Consider the following 25,844-nt stretch of genomic DNA (forward strand, 5'->3'; position numbering starts at 1 on the left):
AATGGTCTTTTAATCATCTTTTAATCAACTAATTAATTAATAATTTCTTCTACTGAGTACAAGTATAAATGTATATAAAAAGATGAGTAAAAAAAATGTCAAAAAGAACAAGACACGGATAAAAGTAAACTGTAAAATTCACTTGGATTCCGGTTAATTTTTATAGTTTCAAACAGTACAGCGGACATTGGAGTGACACAAATATAAATTATACAAAACTTAAGGGGCACAACCAGTGTGAAATTTTAAAAATCGATTTTTTTTTCATATTTTGAAAGGTTATTTCTTTAAAAATAACAGATTAAAATTTCAAATCGATATCTCGAATAGTTTTTGAGTTACAGCCATTTAAAAAGTAGCCGCTCGGCAGTTAGAATAGAATCATTTTATCTTTAAACGCGTTTTTCTCGAAACAGCATTTTTCAAATTTGTTGGAGTGATTACTCAAAGACAAATGATCCGATCACTACCAATTTTTTTTCTGCACGTTCTGTATATAATTCTCCATACAATGACCCTCCAGTTTTTTTATCTGATCAAAAATCGAATTTTGGCAGGCTAAAAACGACCAAAATTTTGGGTAAAATTCAACTTAAAAAAAAAAAAAAAACGCCGTTATTTAGTTAATTTTTGATATTTTTTTTGACCGAGGGTCATTGTACGGACAATGTCTTCTAATTTAACAAGAATTTTTTTTTTCGGTTTCATCTATGGAGAAGGACCTTTTTTTTTTTAGCGCCGTCAGAGATCGCGTGTAACTCGGAAAATATTTAATTTTTTTTTTCAAAAATTTTACTGGATATTCTTGAAATATGTATCAATATATCCTTAAAAATTTAAAACAATTCATACAGAAGTTTTTTTTATTTTAATTTCCAAAAATCGCCTTTTTTTTAGGTTGTCACACTGATTGTGCCTCTTAATGTAGAAAGTGTAAAAGCCACAATTTATAATTTAATATCGAAAATGTGATTAGTAGCTGTCACTATAGTAAATAACGACATTCTCATCTTAAAAAATTAGTTTCAAACAGTAAAAATTCTACTCTTAAAATATATATTTTACCAGTCCAAGCAAATAAATGATTATATTTTGATTTTTAGCGTTGCGTTTAAAATTTACCATTTTACTTTGTAAATATTGACGTTGCTTTTATAGAAAATTTAGTAACTGTGGTTTATATTTTTTACATATCATGCGATAATTTTTTTAGTACAAAATGATATATATCAAAGTCAAAATTCTTAATTACTATACTTTAACATTTTCGACTTTTATAAAGCGAATATTACTGTTTGAAATAGTATTTTCTTCCATGTAAATAATAAATTGCAGCATTTAAATGATAAATATTATAAAGTGATTATTAAAATCACGATTTAACTGTTTGAACCTGGTAATTTTTTCCAGTTGATCACTACTTATTATAAATCGACTATTATTTATTACAGTTAACTTTTTTCCATGTACTCAGATCATTGCCATTTTCTCGAGGAACAGCAGCAGAGTGGAATGAAGAACTTTCGTTTTTTCGTACGCTTTGTATGATTAATTATCTCGGAATTTCTTAAGGTGCCATCATCGTCAATAACTTGATTGCTTATTTCATCAAATGTAACACTATTCTATAATGAATTCGTTAAATAAATACAATTTGCTAAATTCATTTTACTCAAACGATCAGCACTCGTGAGTTAAACAGATGACATCAATAAATCACAAGATATAAAACTTTTTTTTTTTTTTAATTTTTAAGAAAAAATATTAAACACTTGTTAGTTTTATAATTATAATTATAAACAAAACAAAAATAAAAGTTATATCTTTTAATCACACATTTGTTAAGGCAGATTTCAGCTATCAATTCTTCATCATTAAAAAAAAAAATAATACACTAGCACCAATTGCATCAAACAATTGTCAAAAACTTTAAATTTGTCAAGTCTTTTTTTTCATAAAAAATATTTTTCAATAATCAAAATTCTATATAAAAAAAAATAGTTAAAAAAATCTATGCGTCCATCGATATATCAATTGATTGTTTTATCGGATTATCACTCCGATATAAATTTTTAATAATTATTATAATTGCTGTTAGATACTAAAGCTCATAAATTAATTTACCTCAAACTAATCTTTAGCGTTAGTCTTAACACATAAATGATGCTGTTAATATTATCTCTTATTTTCAATTAATATTAATAAACATCCGTTAATTTGTTATTAAATTAATAATTAATAATATTCAATTAATTAAATATTCATGTCATAGAGGTGAGGTGGAGCACCTACCGCACTGGGCATTTGACACCCACGACGTACTAAAAGTCTTACTGACGGACCACCATTGCGAATTATTTCAATAGCTTCCGCATGCGTCATGTTCTTCGTATTAATTCCATTTATTTCAATTATTTGATCTCCAACCTGCAATTAATATTAATAAAATCAATCAACTCACTGTATTTAATAATCTAACTAACATTCATTTCTATCTTATATTTATTGCTTACTCTTAATCGATTATCAATAGCTGCTGGACCATTATCTGCAATCTGGAGTACGAATAGAGGCATATTCTGAAACTCACGTCCTCCTCGTATGCTAAATCCAAAGCCACGTGTTCCTCGAGTTAATTCAACTGCATGATATTGTCCATCACCATCTCCAGTAGATTCATCCTTTGAAAATAATTAAAATTGATACCAAGTCTTTGAAAATTAAAAAAAAAAAAGTGTAATAATAATAATAATAACTAGCAATCTTGCAGTCACTATGTGACTGCCGTGACTTGTGAACTATAAATAAATAAAATAATGCTTTATTAAACAATGACTTTTGTTAAATTGCACTGTATTTTCTTGACTATTGACCTTTTTAAAGATATAAGCTCATCCCGATGTTACACTCGTTAAGAGCTTTCAATTAAGTACCCACATGCATTTTTGATATATTTTTAATATATACATATACATAATATATATAAATATATGAAAAATTGATGTGGGTACTCAAATGAAAGGTCTTGATGAGTGTAATGTCGGGGTGAGCTTATATCTTTAAAAATGTTAATATTACACAAGATATTTATTAAATTGCACTGTACTTTCTAAACTATTGACGTTTTTAAAGATATAAACTCATCCCGATGTTACACTCATCAAGAGCTTTTATTTGAGTACCCACATCAATTTTTCATATATTTATATATATTATATACACTACTCACAAAAATTAAGGGAATAAAAAAAAATGCAAATTTTTTTTAGATTTTTAACGGGCTGTATTTCAGCGGAAAATGATCGTATCGCAAAAATAAAAAATGGATTTTAAAGCTCAAAGACTCTAGTTTTCAGATCTCGAGGTCAAAATTTTTTAGGAATTACGGTTTTAACATGATCTGAAGAAATAGAGCGAAAAAACAAATTTCCAAATTTTTGAATTTATTTTTTTCGCTCTACGGGCTCCGAAAAATTTTTTCAGATAATTTATTTAAAATTAAAAAGAAAATTTATTTAAAATTTATAAAAAAAAAAGTTTATTCAGCTTTAATTGCATTTTTTATTTAGCTTGATACGACCATTTGTTGCGGAGATATCCGAAATTAGACGAAAAAGGACGTTTATGTCTTTAACCATCAACATCTCTGCAACCAATAATCGCACAGCAAAAAAAAAGGACAAGCTAAAATGAAAGGTCTCGATGAGTTTAACATTGGGATGAGCTTATATCTTTAAAAATGTCAATAATTCACAAGATACAATCTAATTTCTTAATTATGTATCTAGAGATAGAGCATGTTCGAATGCAGCCTAAATACTTATCATAATAAATTAACTATCGGTGAGAATGATATAAAACCTTGAAAAGGTACAAATTCGAGTCAAGACCTTTGAAATGACACTAAATTTCATTTTAAAAAACCGATTTTATCATATGACTATCCTGAAGACAAAATTATTCTTATTCTCTTAATAATGTAGATAATAATAATAATAATAATAATAATACCTTTTGCGACATTGATGTAGTACTACAACAATCATCAATAGGATATCCAATAGTCAACGTAACAGAGTACCCTGAGTCCTTAATTAAATTAACAATATCCTTATGACAAAGATTAGTAATATCAACATGATTAACGGCAAGAATATGGTCCCCAACTTCAAGCCTACCGCATCGTTCGGCAGGAGATCCCTCAATAATCCTCCCAATAGTCGAACCAGCCTTATTAACCGAAGAAATAATAACAAATCCAAACCCTTCATTTTCCATCCTCGTAACAGCAACATCATACGGATACTGCAAATTCATCGGCCGACCATACGACGGCTGCAAATCTTGAGCATTAATCCGTCGCCTAATCCCCAAAGTAACTCTACCATTTCTCGCAGCAGCGATCATCAACTGTACTACATGAGCATGACTGGAGTTCATTACACTCTCGCCATCGACTGACATTATCAAGTCTCCAGTATTGAGCCTATTGTCAATATCAGCAACTCCACCAGGTACAATGTGTCCCACAGATACTTGAGAATGTTCTTCCGTACCACCGACTATCCTGAATCCAAATCCCGAGTCCTGTCTTACCAGCGTCACCAAAGTTTCAATCCACTCAACATCAGGTATCGTCGGGCAAACCATTTCATTGCCATATTGCGGATGATACCTAGCTACCGAGCTAGAGCGTGGTTGCTCATGTTCAAAGCTCGTCGTTTCCTTTCGCTTGTCCCAAATCTCACCAGTGTCCACATTTTGTTCCTGCCCGATACTATAATTATTATAATCCTGAACGACATATTGAGGATGCATTCGCGCGCCATAAATATCTTTGTAATAATCCTGATGAATGTTTCCATTTTGTTTCATTGTCGGACTATGAAGAGATGACTCCATATTATACATTTCATTTGGTAAGCTCATCTTATCATTAACCCGCCAGTCACGTTTGATGTGTCTCATCGGTTCGTCGTCCATGTTTACCATCTGACCAAAATTATCTGCTAAATTACCTACCATATTATCTTTATATGGATCAGTATAGTACACATCATGATTATACTCAGTGTACTTGCATCTATCATCCATTGAATTAATATCAGCAGTATTAGTCCGCCACTCGGGTCTATTCACATCGACAACTGGAGACTTGGTGCGATTTCTCGTGTCTATTAGCGGCGTTTTCGGACGACTCGGCACCACTGTTTTGGCTTGCGTGCTATAAATATCCGCAGTGGGTGTTTTACTACGGAAAAAGCCTTGGTTTATTTTATCCTTCTTATCGTTTGATTTACCACGCTGAACTTGGATCAGAGCTTCTTGATTCCGTGGGCATTCTTTCAATACTTGTACAACTTCCGTGTGACACATATTCCTGACTTTAACGTCATTGATATTAACGAGTATGTCTCCCTCAAGAAGATTTTTGCACCGATTTCTGTCCAAGATTTTTTTAACTTTCTGCCCGTGAGATGAATCAGCAATCGTGAATCCGAAACCCTGGGGACCTTTAATCACAGGGATACTCAGAAACTCAGACTTGGAAGGTGGTGGTGATTCTTTCCGGTCGTTGTAGTCCGTAGAATCGGACAGTAATATATCAGTACTGTTTGGTCGTTTGATAGTATTTATTTTATCGGAGATACAGAGATCTGGCATTGAGTTAACGGAAGCGGTAGCTAAGTTCTCGCCATTTTGGAGACCATGTACGGGCAAGAACGAAGAGTCGAGAAAGCCAAATCGGTTGTCATTCTGCATATTTGGATCTAGCTCCAAATAGATACTCGGATCGTCCGGCATCATGTCTGGAGCGTTCACGGCTATCGTTGTAACTACTTCGGTATTGGGATCATTCGGATCAAATGGCAATGGATAGCCGCGACATACTTCCAAGGTCACCGTCTCACTGCTTGCTATTGACTTGAAGACGTTCACCATTTCATTGTGGGTGAATCCCAGAACGCAGGTGTTATTTACGTAAACTAAAACATCGCCTGTTTGTAATTTTCCGTCGAGCCATGCTGGACCATTAGGCACGACACTTTTTATCTGTAGAAATTCCTCAACTGTGTCATCACCCCCGACGATTGTAAATCCCAGACCACGGGAGCTTTTGATAAGTGTGGTTTGGATCCTCTGGCCTTTTAATTTCTTTGGGTTTCGAGTAAAATTTGGACTTTTACGCTCTGTTAAAATCTGCTGAGCACGCTTCGCTTGCAAAACTGGATTTTCATACTGTGTTCGTCGATTTACATGGTCGATAAAATATGTTCCATATAACTGGTCGTCGATTTTTTCCCATCCGTAAGGTAACTCGTCGTCAAGGCACTCTTCCAATGAACGCTTTTGGAATTTTGAGAGACGTGGGTCTAACCAGTGAGACGTACCTGTGTTGTGACTTTTAAATAAAAAATATTATTTATCATGTGTTTTTATTTTTAAGTAAAATAATTCGGCTCCTTGATTTTATTAATCCGTAAAAATTACCCACGTCAAAATTTCTCATACAATAATACGGCTGCCTAATTTTAAAATACAACTGCAAAATTTTTATACATGATTTTTTTTAGTATTGCTGCATTTTTTACAACTTTTAGACCTTAATTACAAGTATTTTTTCTTAAAACTATTTATATTCAAGTATTCCCTGATTAAAAAAAAGTATTGAGACAAAGAAAAAAGTATTGAAAAGAATTGAATTGACTAGAAAACCAATTCTTTTCAATACTTTTTTCTTTGTCTCAATACTTTTTTTTAATCAAGCTTTTCTATTCATAAATCAAGTTTTTTATCAATTTAGCGCGCAAACTTTTTTTTAATAAGAAAAAATTTTTAAAAATCTAAAATTATCAGTTACTGTGTTTTAAAATTGGACAGCCGAATATTTCAAGCACAATAATTTTTCAAAAAAAAATTTATCACAACATAAATTAATCTGACGAAAATTAATCATCATTTACATAAAAAAAAAAAAAAAAGTACTACTCTTGAGAAAATTTTCTTGTCACAAGAATATATATTCTTGATAATTTTTAAGAATATATTTTCTTGTCTCAAGAATTGATCGAATTAATCGAAGTATTTTTTGTTTAATTCAAGTGAACCTATTCGTTTGTTAATTTATCAAAATTAATGCCAACATTTTATTATCATGATAGATACTGATATTCTTTTGTCAAAAAACCAAAATTCATTTTAAACAATTCTTAAGCCAAGAAATTTTTTTTGAACAAAAATTTTTTTTTCTTAGTGTAAATTTAGTGTTAATTTTTTCAAGCTATAAAAATTAATGTTATTTATTAAAACTAAGTTATTTTATACATATATTTATATCTTTCCATATTTTACGACAATATAACTTAAAAAGTAGCGAAGATATCAGCTGATACACATCGTAGGTCATCTTCCGACAGCAGTTAGTATGCACTAAGGAAGCCACAATTTTTATCTGAAATCAATGGCGCGGAAAAATTACTTTTCTTTATACAATTACGCTGAATACGAACCTCCATCATAAGCGATAATTTTATTTAAACTATTTTTTTTTAATAAACAATGCATGAAAAAATGGTAAAAAATTACGACAATTTCATAGCCTTCTAACAAATACAAATTTTTACTTTTTTTTTAGAATTGAGGTTCATATAGAAGATACACATATAAAAAAAGTAATTTTTCTGTGCCATTGATTTCAGATAAAAATTGTGGCTTCCATACTGCACACCAACTGCTAAGTCGGATGACAACCTACGATTTGTATCAGCTGATATCTTCGCTATTTGTTAAGTTATATTGTTGTTCAATACGAAAAAATACTCATAAATATATGTATAAAATAACCTGATAGTTTCAATAAATAATATTAATTTTTTATACCTTAAAAAAATTAATGAAAGCATGAAAACGACCTTCTACACATATTTCCCCCTTAATAATAATATATATTTATTTAGCTAAGTAGCTATTTTTGTTTTACAATTAGTTTTATACAATTCATTAAAAACATATTTTAGTTTCGTAATTTGGACCTTAAGACAAATGATCCGTGATTAATTTTCACAAGGGCACCGTGTTGTGCCTTTTTATTTAAAATAAATAAATATTTATTTAATATCAATTTAAAATTTAATTATATTAAGAATTAATGAGAAGTTTTGGTATGAGAAAATATATTCGAAGATATTTTTGTCATGAGAAAAATATTGCATAAGAAATTATTGATGAGAAATTTTGTCGTAGGTAATTATTACATGATAAATAAGACGGTCGCCCAATAATTGAAATAAAAGTAATTATATTTACTCAATAAAATAAACTTCTCCTGTTTCGGTGTAAGCTTTCTCCCAATTATGTGGCAATGGTCCTAATTGGTCTTCTGAAGTTGGACGAAAATGATTAAGATTGTCGTGCTCCAAATTTTCACGCACTTGTTCAGATCCTCCATTGTATATATAAGGAGGTACACGGTGATTGGAGTTGTTTGATCCACTTAATGATAATATTTCTTTATCGACGCTACCTGTAACATTTGATATTTATTAGCTACTTAATGTCACTTGATATTCGAAATACCAACTACTAATATTTATTACTACGCTTAATCATTTAGCCTTTGAAAAAGGGCAAACTTATGATTCACGTAGATAGATACTGAGTGCTTTTTAAAAATAACCCGCTTAGTATTTAGTTATGGGTGTTTAAACCTTTGACCTACTTGGTCAATCGATCAGTCTATAAACTGATTCTTTGATCAACCGTAATTTATAGTTATAAAAAAAGAAAAATAACTTTCGAAGATATCTTACATTATAATTTATAATTATTATAAATAACTATTGGTTGCAAACTATCATTTTTTCTGACCTTGCAAGGATCTTGAAATTATACAATTATTTGCAATAATAATCACAATTAAAATTCTTTAAAAAAAAATAAAATAAAGTTTTATACTTTTGAATAAATAACAGATTAAAAAGAAAAAATACATGCCTTTGAAATTTTTATGTAAGTATTTTAAAAATATTTTTTCAATACCCCGAAAAATTAAAACAATCTTTAGAAGTAAACTACTATTAGCATAACAATAGCGTGATGAATTGATTAAAAACTACAAAGTGTATAAACAAATAATATTTAAAAAAAAATTAACCATCAGGAGCATTGTCCACAGAAACAGAGTCTTCAGTCTTGCTTGCCATTGTTCTTCGTTATTAAATTTGCTGCAAAACATAAAAACAATAAATTAATAAACAAAAATATTCTATAAAAAAAAAAACATAAAAATTAAGTTAGCCGACGTTTTTAATTTTGTTGATTTTTTTTAATTATTAAATTAAAACTAAAAAATAATTTTTAAAAATTGCACTTGGAGTTTTTCAAGTTTTTTACAAATGAAAATTTTTTTTAATTATTTTGCAATAATTTTTTCAATAAAAAAAAGTTCTAAAAATTTTTAAATGCCGGCTAACTTAATTTTCATAAATAAATGTATAAGTTAGCTATCACTTGACAATTTTTTAATTTTATTTAACAAAAAGATTTGTTCAAAAAAATTATTTTTAAAAAATTGCATTTTTTTATTTATAATGTCACTTTTTTTTCTTATTTTTTTATGAAAATTAAGTTAGCCGACATTTAAAAATTTTTAATGAAAATTAATTTAGCAGATATTTAATAATTTTAAAAATTTCTGTAACATAAATTATGGCAAAAAAAATGAGAAAAAAAATTGACTTGTAGAAATTAAAAATGCAATTTTTTAAAAATAATTTTTTTGGATAAATTTGTTTGTTAAATAAAATTTAATTATGTTCAAGTGACTCAACTTTAATGTCATAACTTTTTTAGATTTTTTTTCATTAAAAAAATGATTACAAAAAAAAAATTTTCATTTGTAAAGAAATTTAAAAACTGTAAGTGCGATCTTTAAAAAATATTTTTTTGTTCTAATCTAATTATTAAAAAAAAATAAAAAAAAAACGGCTAACATCCTATTATTATTTATTGCCATAATTTATTTGTTAATAAATTTTAAAAATTATTAAATATGCGCTACATTAATTTTTTCTACTTAACAACTCATTACACAGTAAATAATAATTATACAAATAGCCGGATAAATAGTACTGTATCAGGCAGTGAATGTAATAAAAAATTCACGTAATCACTATTTGTTTTTATAATGAATCAAACATTGTATACTCAGTACCCACTATTCAACACGATAATGAACTCTCCATAAATTACAAGTAGATATTTTATTGATACTGTGAAAATAAAAGTGTATAGACAGCAATAATCGATTGAAAATATTTGACAGGTTTCCGAGTGAAGCAGATGACACGTCAGACTCAGATAAAAAACACGAACAAAAAAACAATATTTTGGCGTCTGATCTAGACAATCGATAAAAAGAGCCACGCTCAACACTCAAGAGCGAACAGGTGTGCAACTAGAATTTTATAAAGCTGTAGATTAAAAAAATTACAACCGCTCTTGTGTGAGTGAATATATATGTAATATAATACCCACATATTTTTCATGTGTGTAATATACTTCTTTAAGTAACTTGAAGTGTATATTTTATATGTATATGAATACATGAGCCCATTAGCCTGTTTCATACAGTGTATATGTATATATCCCATGATGAGGAATCATTTTATGAGTATATCGTGAATGCGACTTTCTATCAAGTTGTTAAAAAAAAAAAAAAAAAAAAAAAAAAAAAAATTATACTTGCTATGCTGCGTAAGAGCGCACAGTGTACAAGCGACATAAATGTAATATACCTACAACCAGAGAAAAATAGTTTAAATACACGTCACTGTCATTGCTAATTGTAATTGTAACATAAAACATTTCCAAGTTTTATAAAGTCCATACACAATTAAATGAAAACGCTAAAATAAATAATTGTTTGTTCTATTTAACGGGCATGGGAAAACTTCGCATAGCGGTTTTAGAAAAAATTATATATAATAGCAATAATCCTTTAAAAAAAAAAAAAAATATGTATTATTAATTTATAGAGTTGTAAACTTATTTTTGACTTGAATAAATCTTAAGTTAAAATTATATTACTTACATTTATTACTCAAAATATTTGTAGTGATTTATTTTTCCTTTTCGTATCATTGTTGTTTTTTTAAAACTTTACTATGGTTATCACTGCGATGATTAAATTTTTAGACAAATACACTCGGTATATCACTTGTTGGAATCACTGTTATTTTTATTACCTGTAATATCACACATAATATGTGGCGTTTGTGTACACTGAATTGGTGTAAAAATATATACAAATTGACGGAGGTTTTATTTTAATGTAAAAAGGAGTGAAAAATGCATACCACTGTATGTAAGCATGGGATTTTTCACTCTGCGGCAAACTGGAGACACGACGACGATCATTGATCCCAGCGCCATCAAGTTCCTTTTCCGAGAACTAATTTAACCTTTTTGTTCATTATCTTTGTTGAACTTTTGTGACCTGGGAATAATTGCTATAATTATTTTTAAGTCTAAGTAAATACAAATAATTTAATTTAATAATAAATATTATTTTTTTTATCACTGTTTACTTATACTTTTATTTTCTTTGTTATTTTTTTACAGAGGTTATTGCTCTTTAAATTGGCGCCAATTTTAATGTCAATTTAAAATTTTAATTGTTTATTTATTATTTATTGGAGTAGAAAATTTATTAATTTATTTATTTTTTTAATTAAAATTTTTTTGTGTTTCAAGAGGAAACGGAAAAAAATTAAATTCAATGAAAAAAAAAAAAAAAAAAGAAAATTATGGGGGAAATAATTGATTTTCCGGGAAAAGAAAGGACGCTTAGTATGCGGGGAGCATTTTCAGTAATAGAAGAAAAAATTCTGTATTAAAACATCTCTTAAAAACATTTCTTTAGAAAAAATTTTAAATATTTTAGAACCGCAATAAATTTTTTCACCGCTTAAATAAAATTTATTTTTAAAAAATTATTATATGAAATTAGAATTACATTAAAGTTAGCAGCCACTTGAACATTTTTTAATTTTATTTAACAAATAAATTTGCTTCAAAAAATTATTTTTAAAAAATTGCATTTTTAATATTTAAATAACTTGATTTTAGAAAATTGGACAATAAATGAAGAAATTAAATTATAAGAATTAATATCTTCATTTATTGTCCAAATTCCCAAGATCAAGTTATTTAAATATTATAAATATGGACGAGAACTTAAATATTAAATGTATTTTTAATTTTTTTTAATTTCTAAATGTCATTTTTTTTCTATCTATTTTTGCCATAGTTTATTTGTTACAAAAATTATGAAATATCGGCTAAATTAATTTCCATAAAATTAGAGTAATTTTAAATGAAAATAAAGTTAGCCGACATTTAAAAAATTTTATGATTTTTTTTATTAAAGAATTATTACAAAAAAATTTTTTTTACTTGTTAAAAACTTCAAAAACTACAAGTGCAATTTTTTAAAAATATTTTTTAATTATAATTTAATAAATTAAGCAAAAAAAAAAATTTTAAATGTCGGCTAACTTTATTATTATAATTGTTATAGAAAATTTAGGTTTGAGTTACTTGAAAATAAATGGATAAACCTATAGATATTGAGTACGTACTTATATATGTAAATATATAATATAACAAAAAAGTACAGGTGATGATAGTTAGCATTGACGAGTGAAATTTCAACAATCCCTAGTTTTTAATCTGGATTTTATGAATAGGGCAGGTATAGAAATAAATGTACACCCGCTCGAATACCTAAACGTTATACATGCATCAGGCCCCGGATAACGTTTTTTTAACGCCCCTAACGTACTATTTTTTTCGTTACTCATCCTCAATTTTAAAATAAAAATAACTTGAAACATGAAAAAAAATTAACATAAGAATTAAAAGATAAAAACTGAGGAAATTTTTAAGCATAAGAAACATAAAATAATTTATCATTTTATGTTTAACAGAAATAAAATGATAAAATAATGCGATAGGCATTGATAAATAGCCTTATGTTAGATTTTACAGTCATGAGTATGTTTCTTTAAAAATAAAAACTAAAAAACAATTTTTCAGACACCCGGATCACTAGGAATACACGAGAAATGCAGAGGTAAGACTTGTTGATGTGATGATACTAAAGTTGAAGAAATTTTAATTTTAGTGTTTTTTTTTATTAAAATTTAAGAACCTTGTTACACAAAATGCAAAGGAAGATGAAGCTATTTTACTAAACCGTTCTGAAAATTTACAATCTTTGACCCAGTAGCTACAGAGGAGAGCAGGAGAGCAGAAACTCGGGGAGGTATTCACGAATTTGGGTTTAAAGAATGTGCCAGACCAATTCGGAGGAACTGAATAATACTTTTTTCCCCGAAAGGATAATTACCGGATAAACAACTAAGTAGTACACACATGGTACGCCATATGTGTAATTATAATATCAGAGCTGATGATATTAAGGGTGATATGCGGTAAAAAATATTAATCTCACTTTGATGTGAGTCAATTTATCAGGAGTCCATGAGCGTCGAGGAGCTCTACCAAGAAATTCGACAAACTGTACTACCTCCCGTAAAATTTTTTCTCTTTACCAAATCACAAGTATTTTATATTTTTTTAATGGATTTTTCTGAAAAAATTAATTTTATAAATTATTATTGTTAATTAATTGAAAATGATATTAATGTAATTAAAAAAAAAAAAAATATTGTTCAGTTGAAAACATTTGCTTGAAAAAAAGAGGCTTTAAGATTTTAGGCTCAACTCTGCTTCACAAATTAATTCTTGAAAGGAAAAATTCTTCAGCTTCATACGCATGCATTATATGTATACTGCCTATCAATATGCTATGCATTTGGACTGATGTAGTTCCAATTTACGGGTCAGATGCATCACGCCCTTAACTTCAACTTCACTGGCTCTTCTTCTTCCTGCTGCCCGGTGACATTTTAAAAACTTCAACTTCATTTGAAATTTTGAATTTAAAAAATGAACGTTTCAAGCATTTTGTTTTTCACCTTACTGACTCCAATCCCATGATGTGCTTCATTTAACACCGACACTGATAGAAGGATTTATTTTTATTAAATAATATTTGTTAATAGTTAACAAATCATTGATTAGAGACCACTTTTTAGTATTAAAAATATATTTCTTAGTATTTAAAATGATTTGTTTGTATTTAATAAATCTGATATTCATTTATTAAATATTAATAAATCTTTTTAAATACTAACAAATATTTGTTAAGGACTGACAAATGGCTTCTAATAAATGATTTTTTAAATATTAACAAATCTTTTTAACTATAAACAAATCCTTTTATCAGTGGAGTATTGAAAATTATTACTCAGGCTTTAATTAATCTAAGAAACAAATTTTATTATTTTTTATCAGTAAAAATTGTTTTGAATTCTTCTTAGAGATTTTTTGAAAAAAATTTTTAAGTTAGAATTAATAAAATTGCTGAGATGGAGTTAAAATTTTATTCATAAGTTTTTAAGGATTTTTTTTTTTATTAAAAATTGTTTAAATATTACTTAACATTTAAAAAATTGATTTAAATATTGATGAAATGGAAAATTATGATTTTATTTTTAACTAATTAAAAAAAAAATTTTTAGTAAAAACTATTTTAAAAATGCAAAATTAACTTGTTTAAAATCTCGAAATCTAATTTTTTAAATAGAAGAATACATTTTTAAATTATTTAAAACGTTTACAAAGCTCATTGAAGAAAAAAATTTAAATTACGGACAATATATAGGTTTAAAGTAACCCAATAAATTATTTTATTAAACTTTTATAATTCTTAATAATATGAAATGCTTTAAATTACCCAAAATGTTTTAAAATTCAAGCTAGCATGGTCCTCTTAGAGATGTTTTCTGCAACTGTAAAAAGTTCAACATTAGTAAAAAACGGAAGATATAATAATAATAATTATAAAATATAAGACAATCTTTAATGAACGACAGTACATCCGTATATTATTTAATTGTATCCTCGATAAAATCAATAATAATATGGATAAATGCATGTGAATTAGCAGCATTCTTAATTAATTAATTTGACGGCATGATAATTTTTCATTGAGACTGAAATATGACAGTTTTTATTTTTAATAATAAAAAATGATGTCAACAAATTATTAAATTACTCAGTACTTTTATCTAAAAATAAAACTTGTATTTAAAAAGAAAAAGTGTTTATTAATATAAAAAATAATACAACAAAAAAGTGAAAATTAAATTAGCAGATATTTAATAATTTTAAGAATTTTGGTAATAAATAAATTATGACAAAAAAAAAATGAAATTTTTAAAAATTAAAAATGCAATTTTTTAAAAATAACTTTTTGGAAGTAATTTATTTGTTAAATAAAACTAAAAAATAATCAAGTGACTTGTAACTTTGATGTCATGTACAAAAACTGAGTAATTTCTATAAAAACACTGTAAATTAATTATAAATAAATAGTACATGCCTTCCTTGATTCTTTTTCTTTTTTATTTCCATTTCACAAGACTCTGAAATTATTTTATAACTCTAGTTGAAAAATATTAAATATAAAATTTATAAAATAAATTTTTCTCATTACAAATTATCCGCTTCGGCTGATTACAATGCGCAGTGCAATTTATAAATAAATACTGACGCGCAGTAAATGAATTAGAGGTTATAAAATAGACTGCTAGAGATAAGTCTCACCAGTGATTGTTCATTAAAAATTAACTCAGTTTTTGTTTATAAAAAATACACAATGCTGAGAGTCAGTAGCCGTTTGTTCGGAATAATTTCTCAAGTTCGTCCGTTCGCGAGCTCAGTTTCGCCAGCTTTCAAAGTTCAAGATGATAAAGATTTTACTGAAAGAGTTAAAAACTCCAAAGTTCCTGTTATCGTTGACTTTTTTGCGACGTAAGAATTTGTTTATCTCTACATAAATTAAAATAATAATTACCATTAGTACACAATCTATAATAAAAATTTTTCTGTTAATTATTTTAGGTGGTGTAATCCGTGCCGATTGTTAACTCCGCGTTTGGAGTCAGTTATTGCTGAGAAACAGGGAAAAATACTGCTAGCCAAAGTTGATATTGACGAAAATGCTGAACTTGCCATGGATTACCAGGTAATTTTAAATAATAATAAAAAATTAATTTTTTATCAAGTAACTAATTAAATATATTTAATAAACAGGTTCAAACAGTGCCAGTTATCATGGCAATGAAAGACGGCAAAGTTTTGGAGCGAATTGTCGGTCTGCAGGACACAGACAAACTCAGACAGTTTGTTGATAAATACGCAGACCCATAAATGCGATTAATAGAAAAAAAATAAATTCATGATTTAATTTAGTTATTTAATTGTTTGAATTTTTTAAATAGAAATTAAAAATGTTTATAAATGATAAGCTTGTCCAAGAATTTTCTTTTCTTAAATAAAATTTATTTTGTTGTACAGCGTAACGCCGTATTATGTACAAAAATTAAAGTTACATTAAATAATATTGGAATTTGCCTATAAACACAAAAATTTAACAGCTGATACAGAGGATAATTTTTAATTAGTCAAAACATATTTAATCTTCAAATCTTGTTTAACTTTCTGTCGGTAAAGCTTGCAAAAGTTCTCTAGCGCGTTTGTATTCGATAGTTTCAACTACTTCGTCAGTCTCATCTTCTTTTTCTTGATTCTGCTCATATTTTTTAATCACTTCGACGCCTTTCTTGTACAAGGTTTCACGAGCCATGCCTTTGCAGCCTTCAAAATATTCAAGAACTGTTGGGAAAACAGAGTCAGGAACATATTCTTGGTCCAGTAAATTATCCATCAGCCAAATTTGCTTGAGTTTCTCAAACTTCCATTGGCTTTTTGCGTGTTTCCACTATTGTAAAAAATTTAATTATAATAATTTAATACAAAATTAAGCAATATCCCTGATAGCCACCTTATCTATAACTTACTGTCAATCTACGTCCGCAATTTAAAGCAACCTTGACGAAAAGAGTTGGCAAAGTAAGCGATTACCTGTAAGTTACTCTACAAATAGACGTCATAACTTGCTGTACGAATATTTCAGTCAAATTGAAAGGAAATTAAACGACACGTTTAATTGTTAACTTGTATTTAAGTTGCGACCGTAGATTTCCGTCAATCTGCTTACACGCCCGTGTAAAAATTATCTGATATCATGATATAAAAGTAAAGTTAGCCGACGTTTTGAATTTTTTGATTTTTTTTTAATAATTAAATTAGAACAAAAAAATATTTTTTAAAAATTGCACTTGCAGTTTTTAAAGTTTTTTACAAATGAAATTTTTTTTTCTATTTTTTTGTAATCATTTTTTTAATAAAAAAAATTCTAAAAATTTTTAGATGTCGGCTAACATTATTTTCATTATCATGATGAGGTTCATTATGAATATCATATTTTCACACAAATATGAGATTTATATAACAGTCATATCAATATTCATTTGAAACCTGTAATAAGTAAAATGCTTATGTGACCGAATTTTTTTTAAATAGATTAGTAAAATTTTTATTTTTTCTATTAATCAGAGGAAAAGTATTATAATTGAGAAAAATAGTATTTATCATGCACCTATACTATTAAACTACTTTACTTTCTTTCTTGATTTTTTTAACTTAGAAGAATATTTAGAAAAATACTATCTTTAGTATTTTAAAAAAAGTTTTGGACTGACAAAATTTTTTCGTCTTAAGATAATTATTTTTTATTTTGAAAACAATTTAAATCCTCCTAAAAATTTCTTTAATTTAATCAATTTGCATTATTTCTTGTATATAGTTATGACTCAATAATTTTATATCACGATTTAAAAAGGCTAACAATATCACTATGATATCATTATGATTTTATGCAGATATGACCATCACTTTATTATGAACTCATGTTAATATCATAATGATTTCATAATAAAATTACTAGAAATTTTCTTTTTCCAACAAGAATAATAAAAATTTTATGATCTAGTTAAAAAAAAAAATTAGTTTTCATAAATATTTTACTTATTACGGGTATCAAATGTATATTAATATGGCTTTTATATGAATCTCATATTTGTGTCAAAATATGAGATTCATTATAATATCCATAATGAACCTCATCATGATTTCAGACGTTTTTTACACGGGCGGCTGCCCAATTTCAAAACACAGTAACTAACATTTAAAAATTTTTTTCAATTTTTCTTATTAAAAAAAAATTTGCCCGCCAAATTGATGAAAAATTTGATTTGTGAATATAAATATTTTTAAGAAAAAATACTTAAAATTAAGATCTAAAAGTTATAAAAAGTGCAGCAATATTAGAAAAAATCAGGTATAAAAATTTTGCAGTTACTGTGTTATAAAATTGGGCAGCCGTACAACTGTTGTTGAGTGAAGAATTACCGCTAACTTGATGTTAAGTTAACCGTAACTGCTAGAAGTCAAGTACTTTCTGAGAAAGCGCTGGCTATCAGGGATACTAAATTAATAAATAAATTACCATAGAAACATAATTTAAAGCTTTATCCATAGCTTCTTGTTTGCTAGCCAATTTTATCTGGGCATTTTTCTCTTCCAATCGTTTCCTTTTCAGCTCTCTCTTCGAAGGACCTTTTTCCCCAGACTTTTTTATTATTTTTCTTATCTTGCCTTCCTCGTGTAATTCCGCTACATCTTCATCTACATCCTCAATGCTGTCAAAAATTTTTAATTAGTAAAATTCTAAAAAAATAAATCTCAATCTAAAAACAAACCTTTCTTCATCAGTTTTAGCTTTTTTCACCGGAACTTCTTCAACGGGCTCCTCCTTATTCTTTTTCCTCTTCTGCTTAACTTTGCTTTCAACCACTTGCTCTTCATCATTTTGCTCAACAGCCTTGCTCTTCTTCTTTGACTTTTTCTCCACGTGGGACTCTTCGTCACTTTCGGCTTTTTTATTTTTGCTGCCTAACGTCTTTGCCATTTTCTATCAAATTAAAAATAATCAAGTAAGTAAAATTGTTTTATTAAATAAATTAATGTAATTTTATTCAATTAATTGACTAATTTAAAAAAGTTAAAAAATTCTTACCTTTATTTAAAGTTTAACCTTAAAATTTGTCAATAGATTTTCTTAACTCAATCATAAAATTTAAATAAATTGACTAACGGTAATAAAATAATTTAGTTTGTTTTATAATTTTAATCAAATAAATTTAGTTATTACAAAATGAGTTGTCATGAGTTATTTGTTTATTTAATAATGATAAAAACCACGTTATTCATCTGTATATTTACTTTTTCATTTTTTTTAAGATTGTCAATACACAGCCCTGAAATACTAAGTCAAAAAAATAGACAGTAACAACATCTGGTAAATTAAATTCAAACAAAAGTGCAAAGTAAATCCGCAAGATGGCTTCTCAAAATAAGTTAAGTTGAACAGTTTACTTTTTCACCATTTACCGAAGCAGCTAGTTGTTTATTAATTATTAACATTATTAATATTAAATTAATAAACAAACATTATTTAAAATCTAAATGTGTCTGATTATCAGTTATGATACTTGAGGTATTTAAATTTTTAAAATAATTGCAATTAAAATTAAAAATTAATATATAAAAATAAAGTGATATTAATTTGAGGTTAGTTTCGACAGGTTTCCTGAAAAATATTCGTTGTTTTTTTCAACTACCGAAAAATAAACAGTTAATTTCAAGTTACGAATTTATTGCAACGAAAAAGTGTTCAAGGAGGCCAAAATGTTTTCGTTTGTACAACACAATGCCGTGGAGCCGATGCAAGTCGACGCACCACCAGAAGACAATGATAACACTGAGGAGGAACCTTATGTTGTAGAGAATCCAACACTGGTAATATTTTATTTTAATTGACAGTCTAAGTAACAATGAAAATTAATTTAGCAAATATTTAATCTTTTTAAGAATTTTTTTGACAAATAAATTATGACGAAAAAAATTGACGTGTAGAAAATTAAAAATATTAAAACAATTTTTTAAAAATAATTTTTCGGAACAAATTTATTTGTCAAAAAAAACTAAAAAATAATCAAGTGACTGCTAATTTTAATGTCATTAAATAACAATAAGTATATACGAATATAAAGTTAGCCGACATCTAAAAATTGTTATGATTTTTTTTTTATATTATTATAAAAAAATTAAAAAAAAATTTTTTCATTTGTTAAAAACTTCAAAAACTATAAGTGTAATTTTTTAAAAATATTTATAAGTAATAATGTAATGTAATGTAATGTAATTTATTGAATGGCCGTAGGACACAGTCCCTTGACAGCCAAAAGATACAAAATAATATACAAAGTGTGTGCATTAATATACATCAAATTAACAAATCAGAACAAAAATTATGAAAAATAAGCAAACAGTAATGTTTTAGTATTAGGTCTCTCATCATCAGTAAAAACGATCTAAATTTTAATATAGTACTAATAAATTCTATATAGAAATGAAAATAAGAATGTAATGTATGACAATATCACAACGGTAGATCACAAGAGCACTTCACAGCAGTCAGCAAGTCCATACTCGTAAGCCTAAACTCCTACGACTTCAGCCTTTTCAATTTGCAGCAGATGATTATAACAGTCGCTTTTAAATTCACCCAGGGTTGCAGCAGTCGAGATAGCAGACGGCAGAGAGTTCCAGAAAGACACTCCAAGCACCAGAAAAGAGTTTTTGTACATAGACGTACGCGGAATCGGCGCCAGTAGTGTATCAGTCCTGTTGTTGTCTCGGTGCCTCATAATATTGTGGTTCATTCTAATATTCTTGCCTAGCAGAGGATTCTTATTCAGCACCAGTATTCCGTAAAAAATAATAATAATAATAATAATATTTATTCAGTTAGCCATCGCTATTCTTTTGTACAATAATTAAATCAATTTTTTACATTTAATAAACATAATAAATAATAATAAACATTTATTATAAATAACAATATTGAAACTGTAACATTTACAACAAATTCAAATCTTCAGTAAATATTTTTGATATATTCTTTCAACAGTCTTTTAAATATATTTATTCTATTCTCTGTTTTGATCTCATCTGGTAATCGATTATAATAATTGAAACTCTTATACGCTAGACTTTTCTCCGCTGAGTGAGTTCGAGTAGATAGTACATTAATATAATTTTTTCTTTCTAGTTTCATACTTATGTTTACTGTCAATCTTCTTTATTTTCTTATAGTTATAATTTAATAAATTAAGCCAAATAAAAAAACCAAAAATGTCGACTAACTTTATTATTATTAAGTATATTTCAGTATATTTAAGTATATTTTATTTAGATGTATTTACTGTCTATTCACACGTAAAAAAATCCTGATAAATCAACGCAGCGTGAATATAAAGGCCTTCACATTCACGCAGCGTAGATTTAAGGCCCTTATGTTCACGCAGCGTGGATTTATCAGGATTTTTTATAATACTGAAGTTAGCCGTCAGCTGTTAATTTTAAATATTTTTTTAACAAATCAATAATAATAAAAAAATTCTTATAAAAATTTTCACTTGTAATTTTTATTAATTTAACCATGTGGAATTTTTTAATTATATTTTTTTTATAATAATTCAATTGCTAAAAAGTTCTAAAAAAATTTCTATTGTCTGTAAACTTCAGTGTTATGATTTTTTCCGTATTAATGAACATCTCCTTTATATTTAATTGTAATTTTATTTTTATTTAGGACCTCGAAGTTTACGCAAACAGTTACACCGGATTGGCAAAATTGTACCGGTTGATTTACATCGCAGATCACTGTCCAAGTTTGAGAATCGAGGCTCTCAAAATGGCGATAACTCATGTAATGACGACTTATAATGTTAATCTGTATCAAATATTGCACAAAAAATTGCTCCAAGCTCTGGGAACTCCTGGACTACCGGACGTAGCAGCGCAGTCGACGTCCCAGGACATCCCGACACTCAACCAGATGTGGGTTGAGAACAAATCCAAGAAAGCAGCCTTAAAATTAGAGAAGTTTGATACTGATTTGAAGAACTACCGCAGTAATTCCATCAAAGAGAGCATCAGGCGCGGACACGACGATCTTGGTGATCACTATTTAGACTGCGGAGATCTTGGAAACGCGCTGAAATGTTACTCGCGAGCTCGAGACTACTGCACCAGCGGGAAGCATGTTGTCAACATGTGTCTCAACGTTATAAAAGTATCAGTTTACCTTCAAAACTGGACCCACGTGCTGACTTACGTCTCCAAGGCTGAGAACGCACCGGACTTTCCTGATCTTCATAGCAAAGACAACAACCAGTCTATAATAACGAAGTTGAAAGTCGCGGCTGGACTGGCGGCTCTGGCCATGAGAAAATACAAGCTCGCTGCCAGACACTTCCTCCAAGCTTCTCTTGACCACTGTGATTGTCCGGATCTGTTGTCTCCAGGAAACGTCGCACTGTACGGAGGACTCTGTGCGCTGGCTACCTTCGACAGACCCGAGCTACAGAAGCTAGTTATTCAAAGTAGTTCATTTAAATTATTCTTGGAACTCGAGCCGCAATTAAGAGACATTATTTTTAAATTCTACGAGTCTAAGTACGCTTCATGTTTGAAATTATTGGACGAAATACGTGACAACATTCTGCTGGACATGTACATTGCGCCACATGTTGCTTTGCTGTATACACAGATTCGCAATCGTGCTTTGATACAGTATTTCAGTCCTTACTTGAGCGCTGATATGAGACGCATGGCTGTTGCGTTCAATAGGACTGTCCCGGCTTTGGAAGATGAACTTATGCAACTTATCTTGGACGGACAGATCCAAGCTCGTATTGATTCGCATAATAAGGTAAATATTATTGCAAATTTATTCGGAAAAAAATTATTTTTGATATAAGGTAAAAGACCCAGTTATTGACACTAAACTATTTATTGACACTTGCAATTTTATTTTAATTAAATAAAACAAATCGACTCTAATAAATTAATAAATATAATTTTTGAATTATCAATTTTAAGATAATTGGTTTTTTGACAACATTTTATTTTTTTAATCAGAATAAAATTGCAAGTGTCAATCAACTAGGCCAGTGTCAATAACTGGGTATTTTACCTTAACCTGCATTGAAAATGCGAGTTTTAATTTTAATGCTTGTTGAGCCAACCGAAACTAGTCAATTTCAGACCAATGCGACTGTTACCGGGCAGGAATCAATTATTTCTCCCCGGAGGGCAGAAAATCATCATTTTCTGCCCGCGATATAAAGTTGCAGCTTTATTTCCAACCCTATCAGAGTATCTTTTGTTTATTTTATACCTTTACTAGCTATTACTCGCCCGCTTCGCTGGGCGCTTTATAGAATTACATTTTTAGATCTATACTTGAAATTTAATTAGAGTATTGTTTTTACTTGCACAGATTCTCAATTCTATCGAATTGGCATGCACCTTTTATCCATGTAATTATTCTAGCTAATATTCATTGTAACTTTTAATGTGCAATCATTATAACATTCCCGTGTCTTTCTTACAAAAATGAATTATAATTGATTTGAAAAGAAAAATTTGTAATGAGCATTGAAAGTTTTAGTTAAAGAAATTGCAGGTCTCATAAGTGAAGAAATCTGCCTAGTATATAAACATAACCAATAGAATTAAAAAATTTATTTTAAACAAACGACAATCGATATAGAATAAATTTAGTTACAATAAAAATTCATTATTTCTAAGTCAAAAGAATATAGGCTCCGGATAAGCAATCATCAACATATCATAAACTAAAATCTTCTTCGAAACACGCTGCATCTTATGGTAATAATATTATTCCGATCGGTTCAGTAGTTTTCGCAGTATAACCAGACAAAAAAACCAGCTCTCCATTTATTAGTATAGATAGAAGATAGATAATTGTCATTCTAATCGTTAAATGTACTCGGCTGCCCAATTTCAAAACACAGTAACTAACATTTAAAAATTTTTTAAATTTTTCTTATTAAAAAAAAGTTTGCCTGCCAAATTGATGAAAAATTTGATTTATGAATAGAAAATACTTGAATATAAATATTTTTAAGAAAAAATACTTGAAATTAAGGTCTAAAAGTTATAAAAAATGCAGCAATATTAAAAAAAATTAGGTATAAAAATTTTGCAGTTACTATGTTTTAAAATTGGGCAGCCGTACTGACATATTATAATTCTGTTACTAAGCATAAATAAGAATGACAAAAAAAAACTATTCAATTTACGAATAATGTTTAATAAAAAATAAATCATTACTTTCTTGAATTGTAGTTTTTAATTTTCTTAATAAGTTTTACAATAAAATGGTATTTTCGCTATTTGTCTGAAACTATCTAATTCTGGTTGGCTCAAGACATTGAAACTTGCTCGCTTCGTTTGGGCAGGCAACTTCATTCTCTTTTCAAATCATTTTTTTCATCCCTAGTCACACAATATAAGGTAAAAGACCCCATTAGTGGCACCTTTAATCCCTATTAGTGGCACTTTTTCTTTCAATGGAAAAATGTTCTATTTGGAATAAAAATTGAAAATTTTTTTGATCTTAAGGTCTTAAAGATTAGAAATAATATATTCATTATTGAAATTAATAATTTCAATAATTGAATAAGTACCAAAATCAAAAGTCTTTTACCCTACTAATTTTTAATTTATTATTTGAGGGATTTAATTATGAATTATTGATGATGTATTTATTTATTTATTGCAGATTTTATATGCCAAAGACGTTGATCAACGTAGCACAACCTTTGAAAAGTCTATAAGTGTGGGAAAAGAGTATCAAAGACGAACAAGAATGCTCATTTTGCGAGCTGCTATTCTCAAACATCATATCCATGTCAAGGTATTAGATAGGGACAATAATTTTGGATAAGTTGATTATAAAATAAACAAAAATACGCTCCACCTATTTTTGGGTTTTGTAAAATATATATTTTCTATAAATCAGGGAAAAAATAAACAGATTATTAGATTATTCTAACCCAAAAATCAATGAAGTCGTATTTGTGTCTTAGTAATTAGGCATTTACATTTATTTTAATTATTAGTGCCCACAACGGGAAAGTTCTCAAGGTGGCGAAATGTCAGTTGCTCCAGGCAACAGCAGCTCAGCGCCAAGAAATTAATATTCGCCTGTTTGTACACCAACTATAAACATTGTGTCATTTTGTTTTTTATTATTAATTATCATTAAGAATTCTTCCTTTTTTTTCTTTTTATATAATCGATGTACATACACTTTCAGTACATTTATGATAATAAATATGGCGTGCAAATGTTACAGTGATTTTTCCTAATTTTTTTTTAATTACTAAAATTACATAAATATTATTATTATAAAATGTAATAAAAATAAGAAAATTTTATAAGCATAAATAAATTAAATTTAAAGTTAAATACAATTTTTTTTTAATTTAATTAATTTTTTTCTTATTTATTTAATTTTATTTTATAAATATATTTTCCCGCCAAATTACTAAACTATCGCGCGCATGCGCGTTCTACTTATCGAAAGAGTGCGCATCTCTCACATCATTGGTTGTTCATTATCGGACCACAAGATGGCGGCTCAAGTGACCTGAGCGGGTGATCGTCGTATGTTTTACGCGAGTTTTATCCGTTCAAAAGTTTTATTTGACGTGAAGTTATTGTATTTGTCTCATTAATCACAATAAAAGTGTTACATTAAACAATAAGTATCTTACCTAACATACTTATCCAACCGAAGAGAAATTAAATGGATGATTCCGTGTAAGTGTCATGTTAAACATATTTCGTAATTCATTTTATTATTTATTATT

At 28.0% G+C, this 25,844-nt stretch overlaps 4 protein-coding genes across 6 annotated transcripts; 2 read left to right on the forward strand and 2 right to left on the reverse strand.

Moving 5' to 3' along the window:
- Positions 1-1,382: 1,382 nt before the first annotated feature.
- LOC123260188 (membrane-associated guanylate kinase, WW and PDZ domain-containing protein 1-like) lies at positions 1,383-11,379 on the reverse strand. 2 transcript variants are annotated; one of them, XM_044721184.1, is made up of 6 exons: positions 11,093-11,379; positions 9,155-9,224; positions 8,308-8,524; positions 4,012-6,403; positions 2,514-2,681; positions 1,383-2,427 (listed from the first exon to the last, which is right to left on the reverse strand). In XM_044721184.1, exons 2-6 carry the CDS (start codon positions 9,201-9,203, stop codon positions 2,254-2,256), a joined length of 3,000 nt encoding a protein of 999 aa, XP_044577119.1. In that variant the 5' UTR covers positions 9,204-9,224; positions 11,093-11,379; the 3' UTR covers positions 1,383-2,253. The 2 variants fall into 2 exon arrangements, with proteins under 2 accessions (XP_044577119.1, XP_044577120.1); XM_044721185.1 differs by lacking the exon at positions 11,093-11,379 and adding an exon at positions 10,218-10,327.
- A 4,310-nt stretch (positions 11,380-15,689) lies between these two features.
- On the forward strand, positions 15,690-16,439 carry LOC123260192 (thioredoxin, mitochondrial-like). The gene is made up of 3 exons (XM_044721189.1): positions 15,690-15,942; positions 16,033-16,156; positions 16,225-16,439. Exons 1-3 carry the CDS (start codon positions 15,788-15,790, stop codon positions 16,339-16,341), a joined length of 396 nt encoding a protein of 131 aa, XP_044577124.1. The 5' UTR covers positions 15,690-15,787; the 3' UTR covers positions 16,342-16,439.
- A 171-nt stretch (positions 16,440-16,610) lies between these two features.
- On the reverse strand, positions 16,611-19,326 carry LOC123260190 (uncharacterized protein C7orf50 homolog). The gene is made up of 4 exons (XM_044721188.1): positions 19,112-19,326; positions 18,795-19,006; positions 18,542-18,734; positions 16,611-16,912 (listed from the first exon to the last, which is right to left on the reverse strand). Exons 2-4 carry the CDS (start codon positions 19,001-19,003, stop codon positions 16,625-16,627), a joined length of 690 nt encoding a protein of 229 aa, XP_044577123.1. The 5' UTR covers positions 19,004-19,006; positions 19,112-19,326; the 3' UTR covers positions 16,611-16,624.
- Positions 19,327-19,481: 155 nt separating this feature from the next.
- On the forward strand, positions 19,482-25,324 carry LOC123260189 (COP9 signalosome complex subunit 1b). Of its 2 annotated transcripts, none has more exons than XM_044721186.1 (5): positions 19,482-19,591; positions 19,671-19,893; positions 21,752-22,873; positions 24,752-24,886; positions 25,092-25,324. In XM_044721186.1, the coding sequence occupies exons 2-5, from the start codon at positions 19,783-19,785 to the stop codon at positions 25,167-25,169; spliced, it is 1,446 nt and encodes a 481-aa protein (XP_044577121.1). In that variant the 5' UTR covers positions 19,482-19,591; positions 19,671-19,782; the 3' UTR covers positions 25,170-25,324. The 2 variants fall into 2 exon arrangements, with proteins under 2 accessions (XP_044577121.1, XP_044577122.1); XM_044721187.1 differs by having other exon boundaries at positions 19,680-19,893.
- Positions 25,325-25,844: the final 520 nt, after the last annotated feature.

Source organism: Cotesia glomerata, linkage group LG2 (genome assembly GCF_020080835.1).
Source record: "Cotesia glomerata isolate CgM1 linkage group LG2, MPM_Cglom_v2.3, whole genome shotgun sequence".
Classification (NCBI taxonomy): Eukaryota; Metazoa; Arthropoda; class Insecta; order Hymenoptera; family Braconidae; genus Cotesia; species Cotesia glomerata.